The sequence below is a fragment of the Thalassophryne amazonica genome, chromosome 6, assembly GCF_902500255.1.
Source record: "Thalassophryne amazonica chromosome 6, fThaAma1.1, whole genome shotgun sequence".
Lineage (NCBI taxonomy): Eukaryota > Metazoa > Chordata > Actinopteri > Batrachoidiformes > Batrachoididae > Thalassophryne > Thalassophryne amazonica.
Window position 1 is genome coordinate 119,855,590 of NC_047108.1, and position 12,260 is coordinate 119,867,849.

Consider the following 12,260-nt stretch of genomic DNA (forward strand, 5'->3'; position numbering starts at 1 on the left):
TGCAAAAGATGTTGGTTGTTCACAGTCAGCTGTGTCTAAACTCTGGACCAAATACAAACAACATGGGAAGGTTGTTAAAGACAAACATACTGTTAGACCAAGGAAGACATCAAAGCGTCAAGACAGAAAACTTAAAGCAATATGTCTCAAAAATCAAAAATGCACAACAAAACAAATGAGGAATGAATGGGAGGAAACTGGAGTCAACGTCTGTGACCGAACTATAAGAAACCGCCTAAAGGAAATGGGATTTACATACAGAAAAGCTAAACGAAAGCCATCATTAACACCTAAACAGAAAGAAAAACAAGGTTACAATGGGCTAACGAAAAGCAATCGTGGACTGTGGATGACTGGATGAAAGTCATATTCAGTGATGAAGCTCGAATCTGCATTGGGCAAGGTGATGATGCTGGAATTTTTGTTTGGTGCCGTTCCATTGAGATTTATAAAGATGACTGCCTGAAGAGAACATGTAAATTTCCACAGTCATTGATGATATGGGGCTGCATGTCAGGTAAAGGCACTGGAGAGATGGCTGTCATTACATCATCAATAAATGCACAAGTTTACGTTGATATTTTGGACACTTTTCTTATCCCATCAATTGAAAGGATGTTTGGGGATGATGAAATCATTTCTCAAGATGATAATGCATCTTGCCATAGAGGAAAAACTGTGAAAACATTCCTTGCAAAAAGACACATAGGGTCAGTGTCATGGCCTGCAAATAGTCCGGATCTTAAGCCAATTGAAAATCTTTGGTGGAAGTTGAAGAAAATGGTCCATGACAAGGCTCCAACCTGCAAAGCTGATCTGGCAACAGCAATCAGAGAAAGTTGGAGCCAGATTGATGAAGAGTACTGTTTGTCACTCATTAAGTCCATGCCTCAGAGACTGTAAGCTGTTATAAAAGCCAGGGGTGGTGCAACAAAATACTAGTGATGTGTTGGAGCATTCTTTTGTTTTTCATGATTCCATAATTTTTTCCTCAGAATTGAGTGATTCCATATTTTTTTCCCTCTGCTTGGTCTAAAAAAGTAACCGTTACTGACTGCCACAATTTTTTTTCCTGATTTCTTATAGTGTTTCTTAAAGCCAGAAAGTTGCCATTTGAAATGACTTTAGTTTTGTGTCATGTCTGTGATCTGCTTTTTTTTCTACAAAATTAAACAACTGAATGAACATCCTCTGAGGCCGGTGATTCCATAATTTTTGCCAGGGGTTGTATAAACAGAAGAGCTTATTTTTTATGTGCATTCACTTAAAGAAAATTATTGACTCAAGACTATTTTCCTCCCAATTACATACAATCTACACCCCACTGGCTGTAATACAATACACCCTGAGGAACTCACCAGTGTAGAACTTCATTAGAGCAGGGACCAGCTGTTTGATTGACAGCGGGTGATTCTCCATCATTTCAGAGAATCGCTGAGTACGTGGCTGCACAGCAGGGTTGGTGACAAACAGCACTTCGACTAACTTGGCGATAAGGTACGGATTCCTGATGTATGTTTGGCTGCAAATGAACACCACCAAGAAGGTGACGATGTCCTGGACACATGGCTCATATAAAACTTGGGGTGAATACCTGAAAGTATTGAAAAAGGAGTGAGAAGGGATGAAGCTAACTGAAAAGTGAGTCTTGGTTTTGGCATCTATATGAATGCAAACTGGTTTATGGACACAACTGATGTGTTGTGTTGTGATATGTGTTTTTTCTTTCAACTACATTTCAGGGTCACATTAATAAATTCTTTGTCAAGCTATGAGCTACGTGTAGTCAGATCAACAAGACTGAACAATGAACTTACTGCACAACAAAAAGTAGAAACTCTGCCACATCTTCAATGTAGAATTCGGGCAAAGCAGCAAAGCTTTTAGGAATCTCAGTGTTCAGTGGCAGAGTAATGCTGCATGAGGAATGAAAAGCAAAACACACAAGCCTCAGGACTGAAAACACAAGTACAAAGAAATATTTCTTCCCATCTCTACCCTTTACACGTCAACATTCAAGTTCAAGTTTATTTGGTTCAAGGAAAAGAACTTGCAACAAAATAAAACAAAACAAAACAAAAAACAAAAAACTGATTTCTCAGCCAGTCAATCCATGCAACCGAAAGGGTGTAGGTAGAAGCAAAGCTTATATACACACATGACCACAAACGAGGATGGTGGTCTGTCAACTCACTCGGGGTACGCAGGGTCCACCATGCGAAGAATGAGCTGAATAACCATGCTATAGAACTGCAGGCATCTGCGGAGTAGGTTCTCATCCAGAAGTCCCACATCAGCACAAGCTTTGGCTCGTACCAGTTTCTAAAAGAACATCATGGAAAGTATGCAGAACTCTGCAGGATTCATAGTTGAAACAACAGTTTGGGGTATTTTTTTTCCTCTATAATCCAAATACTGAGACATGAAGAAGCTGTGCATGTAGGTAAAATCAGAATCTACAGGGTAATTAAGGACAGACTTTCACAAGGATGCTGAACTGACCTTGAGCTGGGTTTTGCATCGTTTGAGCATCTCTCTATGTCGACTGGCCAGAGGAGAATCTTTCCACTGGCTCTCACTGTTCTTTAATTCCTCTACAGTCCTGCCATGGACACACATGCACACACACACACACACACACACACACACACACACACACACAACTGTAGTCACTGTGGATAAAAGTGCTGCTGGAGGGTAAACTTCACTTGTGGTTATAAACTGAAGGAAGTGTTCAAACCCAGACCTACAGCACCTGCCTCTAACCCTACAGTCACATTAGCTACAAATGATGGCATCAAGCAGTTTGACTTTATGGCTTGATGGGCGTTCCCGGGGCGTGCACGTTAACATCTCCGTAAAATGTCTTGTAAATCATTTCAAAGGTGTTACTTGGTTACAAAAACAGCATTTTTGAGATTTAGAAGAGTTTATTTATTGCAATCTTTTACAAAATATATGAAAAACATACTAGATGTATACAGAAATACAGCTGCCATAAAGTTTATTTTTGTTTGTGAAGGGCCAGTGCAAATTCATATCATCACCTTACAGTGATCCAAACAAGCCAAATTACAGCCTTTGGATAATTTCCATCTGTTGTCCCTGGTAGATGTTCTACAGCATGTTTTTGATTGTAGGAGGAAACCAGAGTGCCTGGAGGAAACCCACGCAGACACGGGGAGAACATGCAAACTCCATGCAGAAAAGCTGGGAAGCGATCACACAACCTTCTTGCTGTGAGGCATGATCAGTGCTAACCACTACATGTGCTGGATTATTTTGGTCGAGGGAACAATCATCTGATGTTACGCTGCCTATTCACTCAGACTGGTAGTCACTGTGTTGTGTCACCCAGCATTTGCATAAAATAGACATCTGCGGCCTCATGTACAAAGACGTGTGTGGATTTCCTACTGAAACCTGGTGTACGCCAAAACCCAGAAACTGGTGCAAGCACAACAATATTCAGATGTATGAAAGTGTGCGTAAATGATAAATGGACTGCATTTATATACCGCTTTTCCATCTGCATCAGATGCTCAAAGCGCTTTACAATTATGCCTCACATTCACCCCGATGTCAGGGTGCTGCCATACAAGGCGCTCACTACAAACCGGGAGCAATAGGGGATTAAAGGCCTTGCCCAAGGGCCCTTAGTGATTTTCCAGTCAGGCGGGGATTTGAACCCATGATCTTCTGGACTCAAGCCCAACACCTTAACCACTAGACCATCACCTCCCGTGCGTAGGCACGGATCCACACACATTCCATTTGTACATCCCACTGATCGTGGAACCAAACTCCTCCCTGGCCACACCCCATTTAAAATATGCAATTTTATGTAAATAGCCCCTTTGAGCAGAGATTCCCCACGACGTCACATCAGACAACATAAACATAAGAAATACTATAGATGACTGGAAATTATGTAGAAACATGCAGGGACAGTTTATTCAGTGCACTGTTAAACAGATTAATCACAAAACTGGGAAAATGTTTGTGGGAGTTACGGAGCAGAATGGCGCACACACACACCAACGTTAAGGTGAGGTGTGCCTCCACTGACGGTGTGACATTTACAACTTACACAACTGTAAAGAAGCTCTGCAGCTCACCATCTAGCAAAAATAAAAAAAAAAACCCTTAATAATAATAAACATAGGCAGGGGTGGTGGCCAAGTAGTTAATGTGCTTGGTTTCAGTGCAGAGGGTTCCAGATTCAAATCCCACCCCTGCCACATTTCTCCATGTAATGTGGAGTTGCGTCAGGAAGGGCATACGGCATAAAACCTGTGCCAATTCAACATGCAGATCCACCTTGGATTTGCTGTGGCGACCCCGAGTGCAAACAAGGGAGCAGCCGAAGGGACTTACTACTTTACCAATAATAATAAACATATCTGAATGCGCACATGCCCAATGTGGCCACGCTGGTTTACATTCGGATATATTACACAAATACACTATTTACAGACAAGATGCTACAACACCAATTCCAGCGAAGTTGGGACGTTATGTGAAATGTAAAAAATAAAATAAAAAAATACAATGATTTACTCTTCAGCCTATATTCAATACACCACAAGGCCAATATATTTAATGTTCAAACTGATAAACTTTATTGTTTTTGTGCAAATATTTGCCCATTTTGAAATTGATGCCTGCAACACATTTCAAAAAAGTTGGGACAGGGACAACAAAAGACTGGGAAAGTTGATGAATGCTCAAAAAACACCTGTTTGGAACATTCCACAGGTGAACAGGTTAATTGTAAACAAGTGAGTGTCATGACTTGGTATAAAAGGAGCATCCCTAAAAGGCTCAGCCATTTACAAGCAAAGATGGGGCGAGGATCACCACTTTGTGAACAACTGCGTGAAAAAAATAGCCCAACAGTTTAAGAACAATGTTTCTCAACGTTCAATTGCAAGGAATTTAGGGATTCCATCATCTACAGTCCATAATATAATCAGAAGATTCAGAGAATCGGGAGAACTTTCTACACAAAAGCAGCAAGGCCAAAAACCAACACTGAATGCCCGTGACCTTCGATCCCTCAGGTAGCCCTGCATTAAAAACCGACATTGTGTAAAGGATCTTACCGTTCAAAAGCCAGCATCTGTGATGGTATGGGGGTGTGTTAGTGCCCATGGCATGGGCAACTTACACATCTGTGATGGCGCCATCAATGCTGAAATGTACATCCAGGTTTTGGAGCAACACATACTGCCATCCAAGCAACGTCTTTTTCAGGGACGTCCCTGCTTATTTCAGCAATACAATGCCAAGCCACATTCTGCACGTGTTACAACAGCGTGGCTTCATAGTAAAAGAGTGCAGGTACTAGACTGGCCTGCCTGCAGTCCAGACCTGTCGCCCCATTGAAAATGTGTGGTGCATTATGAAGCACAAAATACAACAATGGAGACCCCGGACTGTTGAACAACTGAAGTTGTACATCAATCAAGAATGGGAAAGAATTCTACCTACAAAGCTTCAACAATTAGTGTCCTCAGTGTTGAGTGTTGTTAGAAAGAAAGGTGATGTAACACAGTGGTAAACATACCACTGTCCCAGCTTTTTTGAAACGTGTTGCAGGTTTCATTGGAATTGGGGTTGTACTTAATTGCCCCTTGTGGGATTAATCAAGTTGTTTGATTGATTGAGCAGCTGCCATCGCGCAATGTGCTAAAAAACAGCCTCAAAATGGCATTAACAGTGGCTGTGTTAGCGTCAGAGGACCTTGCAAATGATGCAATCTGACGTGAACGTGTACTCAGGGAATGAGAGGATTTACTTGCAAATGACAATAATTGGCTCATAAACCGATTTTGATTATCAAGGCCAACATTACTGGAGTTGTGCGCAGAACTGCGGCCGTCCCAGAGTGCAGTACGGCGATAAGCCAGGAGTTGTCTGTGCCCACACAGGTGCTGACCATGCTGTGCTTCCTGGAAACAGGGGCATTTCAGCATGAGCTGGCCAATCGGTCAGGAGTGTGTCCGTCAACCATGAGCTGAACCATGTCAGCTGTGTGGAACGTAATCATCCAAAAGTCATCCAGATACATCTTATTACAATATTAAAGCGCCATTTGCAGCGAGAGCCGGTTTCCATGTAACTGAAGCTAGTGACCGCACACATGTTCACATCCTATGTGATGCGCAAATGCAGCCAGCCAGGACTTTTGCGTGATGCACTGCACATTTCCAGGCTCATTTAACTTTGATAAATCTGAACGCTGGCGCTGAGACAGACGTATGCCAGGTTTTTGTGCGTAAGCACGCTTTGTACATGAGGCCCCAGGTCTATTTTGGCCCTGCCTATCTGGCGGCACAGCGACTGTTGTCTCTTGCTGTGCAAAATGACCACGTTGATTAAAAATGAATGCTAAGTTGTCCATATGCCCTTGTTGCTCGTAGATAATTTGACTGTAGGGTAATTAATGCTGTCTCACTGCTTAGTTACTGCCAATCTGCTCACAGACAAAACCAAAGCTTGGTACCACTGCAGTTATGACAAGTAATGTTATCCTGAGTGACGACTTTACAGGGTTGGTTGATTTGAACAACTGTATAAAGCTAAATCTCCTACCATGATGTTTTGGCTGATCCTCAAACCAGACAAATATAAACCATGAGATTATATAATGGGTGAAACAGCTGGAGGCAGGAAAAGCTGCAGGGATCCCTGGTCCTCATCTGGGGTTAATGTTGCCCAACGTTCAGCAGTGTGCTTCAGGGTTCTAGAATCTTGCTCAGTACCAATCAGGTATTAACCTAACAAACCTTCAGTGAGGAGACACCCACTTTACTGAGTGACATACAGTTACCCCTAATGGCAGACAGCTCAAATGCTTGCTGAGGCATCAATAATGTAAGCAGTAAAGATATATATAAAAAAAAAAAAAAAAAAAAAACAATCTCAAAAAGGCCAAAAAAAGGACACATTTCGTAATGATTTAAAGATGACACTTTGCATTGCTGCATTTATGACACCACAGAACCGCCCTGGATACTGGACAGTAACCACGCAGGCAGACAACCGGTTCATCCCCTCTTCTCAAAAGTAACCATCTATCTGCTGCAGCTGAGTAGTATCTTGGTCTTCTCTAGCCACTGAGGTCCTCAACACTAAGGCACCTGCACACTGGATCAAGCCCAGAGAAACATCCCACACTACATGCAGTAGTAGTCTGATTTATTTTCTGTGTTCCACACATTTCTTTACAAATTTCAAACTCAGATACCAATACTAATATTCATGTACCTGTTAAGTTCACGAATGGCCCGTAATCTGCGGATGTAGCGCCTGCAGCCTGGCAGGATAGACAAATGGTGGGTGTGCAGTGTCAAGAAGAAACATTCTGTGGGGAACTTGGGTTCTGAGAACTTGGTGGGGTCTTCATCTGTCCGGGTAAATAAAAACAAAAATCCAAATTTTTAACAGAGAAATAAATTAACCCATCAACCAGAGAAGTCTGTGAGCATCTTTACAGCGAAGAATCACTGTAATACTAAAATAAACTTGGGATATTAAATGGTGCCATTCAAGGTCATGTGCCTATCAATCAAATATATATATATACATACACACACACAGACACATATATATATGCCAAGAGGCATGTGTTCAAGCAAAATAGTCCCTTTACTTGGAAGAAACAGATTAATGCTGCGTTTACACATAACAACGGCACGTCACAAATGCCACGAAGTATACATTCTTGGCCACTGATCACGAATGTGATGATTTGAGGCAGAGACATCAAGTATCCTCAGGAACTGTTGCAACCATTTACCACACGTTACGATTAATGCCACGTGTTGCTGGAGAATTATCAGGAACCATTACACACGGTCAAGAATAATGTTCCGCGTTGTTGTGCGCTATCGCACGTAACAGCGCATCGTTAAGTTCTGTCATGTTGTAAATGAGGTGAATTGTCTCCACGCATGCACACACACACATATTCATCCAACCGTCAGTTGCTGAACAATTCAGATTGCTCCAGTTTGTTCCTCAAAATCTACACCAGAAGAACTGTGATTGCATGCTTAGTTGGGCTCTGTGCCATGGAGTGGCACAGAGAGGAGGAGGAGACGGAGAGCCAGATGTGTGGCTCCATGCGGCTCTGGTCTTGCTCGTTTTCCCAAACATCGGGCACATGCAGCAGGTGGAACACCTGCAAGAATGTGCTGAGGAGCACTGGAACAAAACTTTTAGCCGCATTGGCATCACTGTACTCCTTCAACATACTGCAGCAATGAAACTGAATGCAGTGCAGGGTTCAGAGAAGAATGCTGTCATGCTCTAATAAGGATCACCACTAATCAAGAGGGATCAACACGCTCAGTTGTGACCTCCACGACATGAGGCGAAATGAGGGTGGTGCGTGACATTCGTGGAAGATTTTTTTGACAGCCAAAAACATGCTCCACGAAAATCACGACTATCATGCACCAACACACACTACTGACAAACCTATTCAGATGCGTTAAGTCACGTTAAAAATGCCAGGAATGTGCCAAGAATGACACAAATATGACGTGTAATGCATCTTGCCTATGTGTAAACGCACCTTTCAATTTCCTAAAATGGCAGCGATAAGTGTCCACCAACCAGCACTAGTTTACTCGATTTTTACTCAAAGGTAAAGACAAAATGATGGCTGAAACTATAAATTCATGTCATATTGTATCAGCTTACGCAGTTCTGTCAGCCAGCTTTTGAGCTCCTCCATTGTGGCCTTCAGGCGCGTCTCCTCTAAGCTGACAGCAAGACGACAGCGTGGGTGAAAAATGTAGTATGGGTCTACAGTCTCCAGCTTGATCTTCATGCTCAGCTGTTGCAGCACCCAGAGAAAGTTGAGCATGAAGCCATCTGTCGACACCAGCTTGTCATCAGTCTGAGGAGTTGGGGGAAGACAAATTCAAAAAAGCTGTAATGTCATGTTCAAAACCCAAGACTATTTGTCTTCACTGGTCTATCTGGTCCCTATTAATCAAGTAATGAATACCACAAAATAGAAAATAATATTTTAAATCTTGAATTCACAAAATGCAAAGACTGAAACAGCTGGAATTTATATAAAATGATATTTTCTTGAAAGTACAGGTCATGACTTTGTACTCACTTGCATCTGGGCTTTCTTCACATTGTAGTTGACTAGAGCTGCCATGTAATTAAGAGCCAACTCACGTGTTTCTCCATTTAGTAAGATGTTATGAAGAATTTTGAAAAGGTCACCCTGAAAAACAAAATAACTTCAGCATGTTATTCCATTTTGCCCTGCGACACACTGGTGCCCTGTGACTGCTGGGATAGGCTCCAGCCCCAGTGACCCTTAACTGGAGTAAGCGGCTGAAGATGAGTGAGTGAGTGTTATTCCATTTTGATACCAAAAAAAAGAAGAAAAAATGGACACTCACTCTGGCTGACTCCAGGTAGTGCTGCAAAGATTGGCTCACCACTCGTGTGTTTTCCGTAGTGATAGCTGGACCAGAAAAATATTTGTCTCCCACTCTGGACTGGCCGGGGACATGGGGGCAACAAACAAACAAAACACCAACTTAAAACAGTTGAATTTGTTTACAATAAAAGTGGTTTTAATTTCGTTTTTGCAGTCAGATGCTATGATTGTAATAATTTTTCCTTCTTTTCGCAGACATTTTGCACATTAAAAGCTGTCGTGGGACCTTAACAGCCTGGTCACATGGCACTTAACGAAGGGCAACGAAGCCCTAATGAAACAAGAAATCTGGACTTTTGTTGACATTGTTTAACCTTGGCGCAGCGTCGTTCCTGCAGCTGGCGCTTTGTCAGGATTTTTAAACTGTTGAAAAATTTTAACGAATCCCACTGAAAACCTCAGTTCTTCTGTATTTCATTTTGCTGTCGTTCTTGCCTTTTTTTTATCATTTGCCTTGTTTTTGTAACGTTAGCGTTTAGTTTGACTTCGTTCAACCAGCTGAATGTTTTCACACGGTGCAGAAGCCGGTGCTGCCGCTGCTACGTTCATGTACCATCGGAAATTACAGGGCAAACTCAGCCTGTCTGCTTGGATTTTTTTTAATCTGGGTCGGGGGTCAGCTTCACTGAGCTCAGGCACCTTATATAGGTCAGAATTAATCTTTTGTGTGGATACTATTAATTATTTTGCCACAAGCAACTGCTGTATTTGAAAAGACAAAAAAAGTTGTGTAATTTCCGACGGTACTTGAACGCAGCAGCGATCGCCTCCTGTGTGCACTTTATTTTTTATTAAATATAATAATATGAGTGTAGGAATGACAATCCAGTCCTTGTGTACATGTGGCAACAGGTAGATGATTATGTAAGAGCTGTTCTGGAAGGCAGAATTCATTTGGATCAGCTGGTGGAAATAACTGCGAACACGTACTGATGAATTTACTGCTCTGATATATTCAATCATCTTTACACTTACATTTATTCCCCCATTTGACAGTTTTCTGTTATAAATCAATATATATGGCTTAGTAATGTAATACAGTGATGCAGAAGTCACCACGGCACACCAGCTTTTTCTTGTTTGTTTTTTCCAGATTGGAGCAAGACGAGCGTGCAGCGTGTCGTCAGACAGGGAGTTGGAGTTGTATGCGTGTTGGCGACCCTCCTGTCCTGTGCACCAACAGCAATTCTTCTATATTCGTCCGTGAACTGTTCTGTGAATTGTTTCTGTAATTTATGTTTGTAGCATGGCCCAAGCAGAGGGTCACCCCTTTGAGTCTGGTCTGCTTGAGGTTTCTTCCTCAGAGGGAGTTTTTTCTTACCACTGTTGCTCTGGGGGGTTGGTAAGGTTAGACCTTACCTGTGTGAAGCGCCTTGAGGCAACTCTGTTATTTGGCGCTATATAAAGGAAAATAAATTGAAATTGAAATTAGTTTTGTTCTTTCGTCCCTTTTGCACTCTTGATTCGCAGGCTATTCGGTGATGGGAAAAGTCAAAACCTCATTTGTCAACCCTTTCTCGATGAACTGTGACTTTGTGGTTTTTTCCCCTTCACTCAGGAATCGTTGCTCTGTAATTAGGCCATTAGATATGATAAAACAAAAGAAAATACTCAAGACGTCGTAACTAATTCATGATGGTGTTACATTTTTAACTGATAAAACTCACATCATCCTCAGAGAAAACAGAGAGGCTGAAGAAATCTCCCAAGTATGAAAGTCTCTGGATCTCTCTACCAGACCCAGGGCTCAGAGGTTTGGGACACCAAAGGGGAAGCGACGTTACCTGTACCATGAATGTAGATGAATAATCAACACATGACACGTGTCCTTCGGAATATTTTCAGTTTTGTGTCAAGTGGTGGCAACAACCATCATGATCAAAAGGTTAAAATGATCTCAAAGCCAGTGTGTCCAACAGCAACGTGCTAAGAAAAAAATAACTAAAAATACAGTCACATCTTATTCAACTCTCAGTTATCAGGGGAAAAATAATTAGTCATACTTTGAGTAAATATTTTCTTTTCTCCACTGCTACTGAAACATACATAATGTACATTTTCAAATCTTTTAACAGTTTAACTAGTAAATAAAGTCAGACATGGATGAAATGTTACATGAACAGAAATTGTTGGTGTATGCACTGATGTGGCATAAGAATATATGTCCTAAATAATGCGAGAGAATGACGTGAATGTAGTACACTCACCAAATTGCAAACTGGGTGAGTTTTTCCAAACTTGATTTCACAGAGCTCAGCTAATGCCTGTTAAAAATAAATAAATAGAAATATTCTCTACATTGTTTTATTGATGACCATCTAACAACATATACTGTATTTCCATGCTGAACATTAACATAATTAGAACATTTTTATATGCCGAATTACAACCACAGATATCATTTGCAAGCAGATTTCATACAGTTTCATCTGTTACCTCAATACAAAAAATCCACATTTTAAGATTTTGGGCGATTCTATGGTAACGGAATTACAATCTGAGCACTTTTTTTAATGGGGAGCTAAAATATGGCCAGATTTTCCTGTCGTCATAATTCCGTTACCATAGACTCACCCTTTTATCATTAGTGCAGTCGTGAACACTGACAGGACAGAGGGCGCTTTACTCCATTTCATATAACTGCAAACTAGATATACCATTCACCACACAAAACGGGTAACTAGAAGCCATGACCTTGTGATTTTTTAAGTGATGAAAATTAATTAATAGATCTTGGAAAATAATTTTTAGTGGCCAGGAAACCTACATCAAAATGTCTGCATTT

At 41.4% G+C, this 12,260-nt stretch overlaps 1 protein-coding gene across 1 annotated transcript in view; it reads right to left on the reverse strand.

Annotated features, from left to right (window-relative positions):
• The window catches only part of ube4b (ubiquitination factor E4B, UFD2 homolog (S. cerevisiae)), a 60,690-nt gene that overhangs the window by 23,885 nt on the left and 24,545 nt on the right, over positions 1 to 12,260 (reverse strand). The window contains 10 exon segments of the mRNA XM_034173271.1: positions 1,359 to 1,594; positions 1,818 to 1,916; positions 2,195 to 2,322; positions 2,503 to 2,602; positions 7,273 to 7,411; positions 8,713 to 8,911; positions 9,140 to 9,253; positions 9,435 to 9,533; positions 11,143 to 11,259; positions 11,683 to 11,739. Coding sequence (XP_034029162.1) covers positions 1,359 to 1,594; positions 1,818 to 1,916; positions 2,195 to 2,322; positions 2,503 to 2,602; positions 7,273 to 7,411; positions 8,713 to 8,911; positions 9,140 to 9,253; positions 9,435 to 9,533; positions 11,143 to 11,259; positions 11,683 to 11,739 — 1,288 coding nt within the window.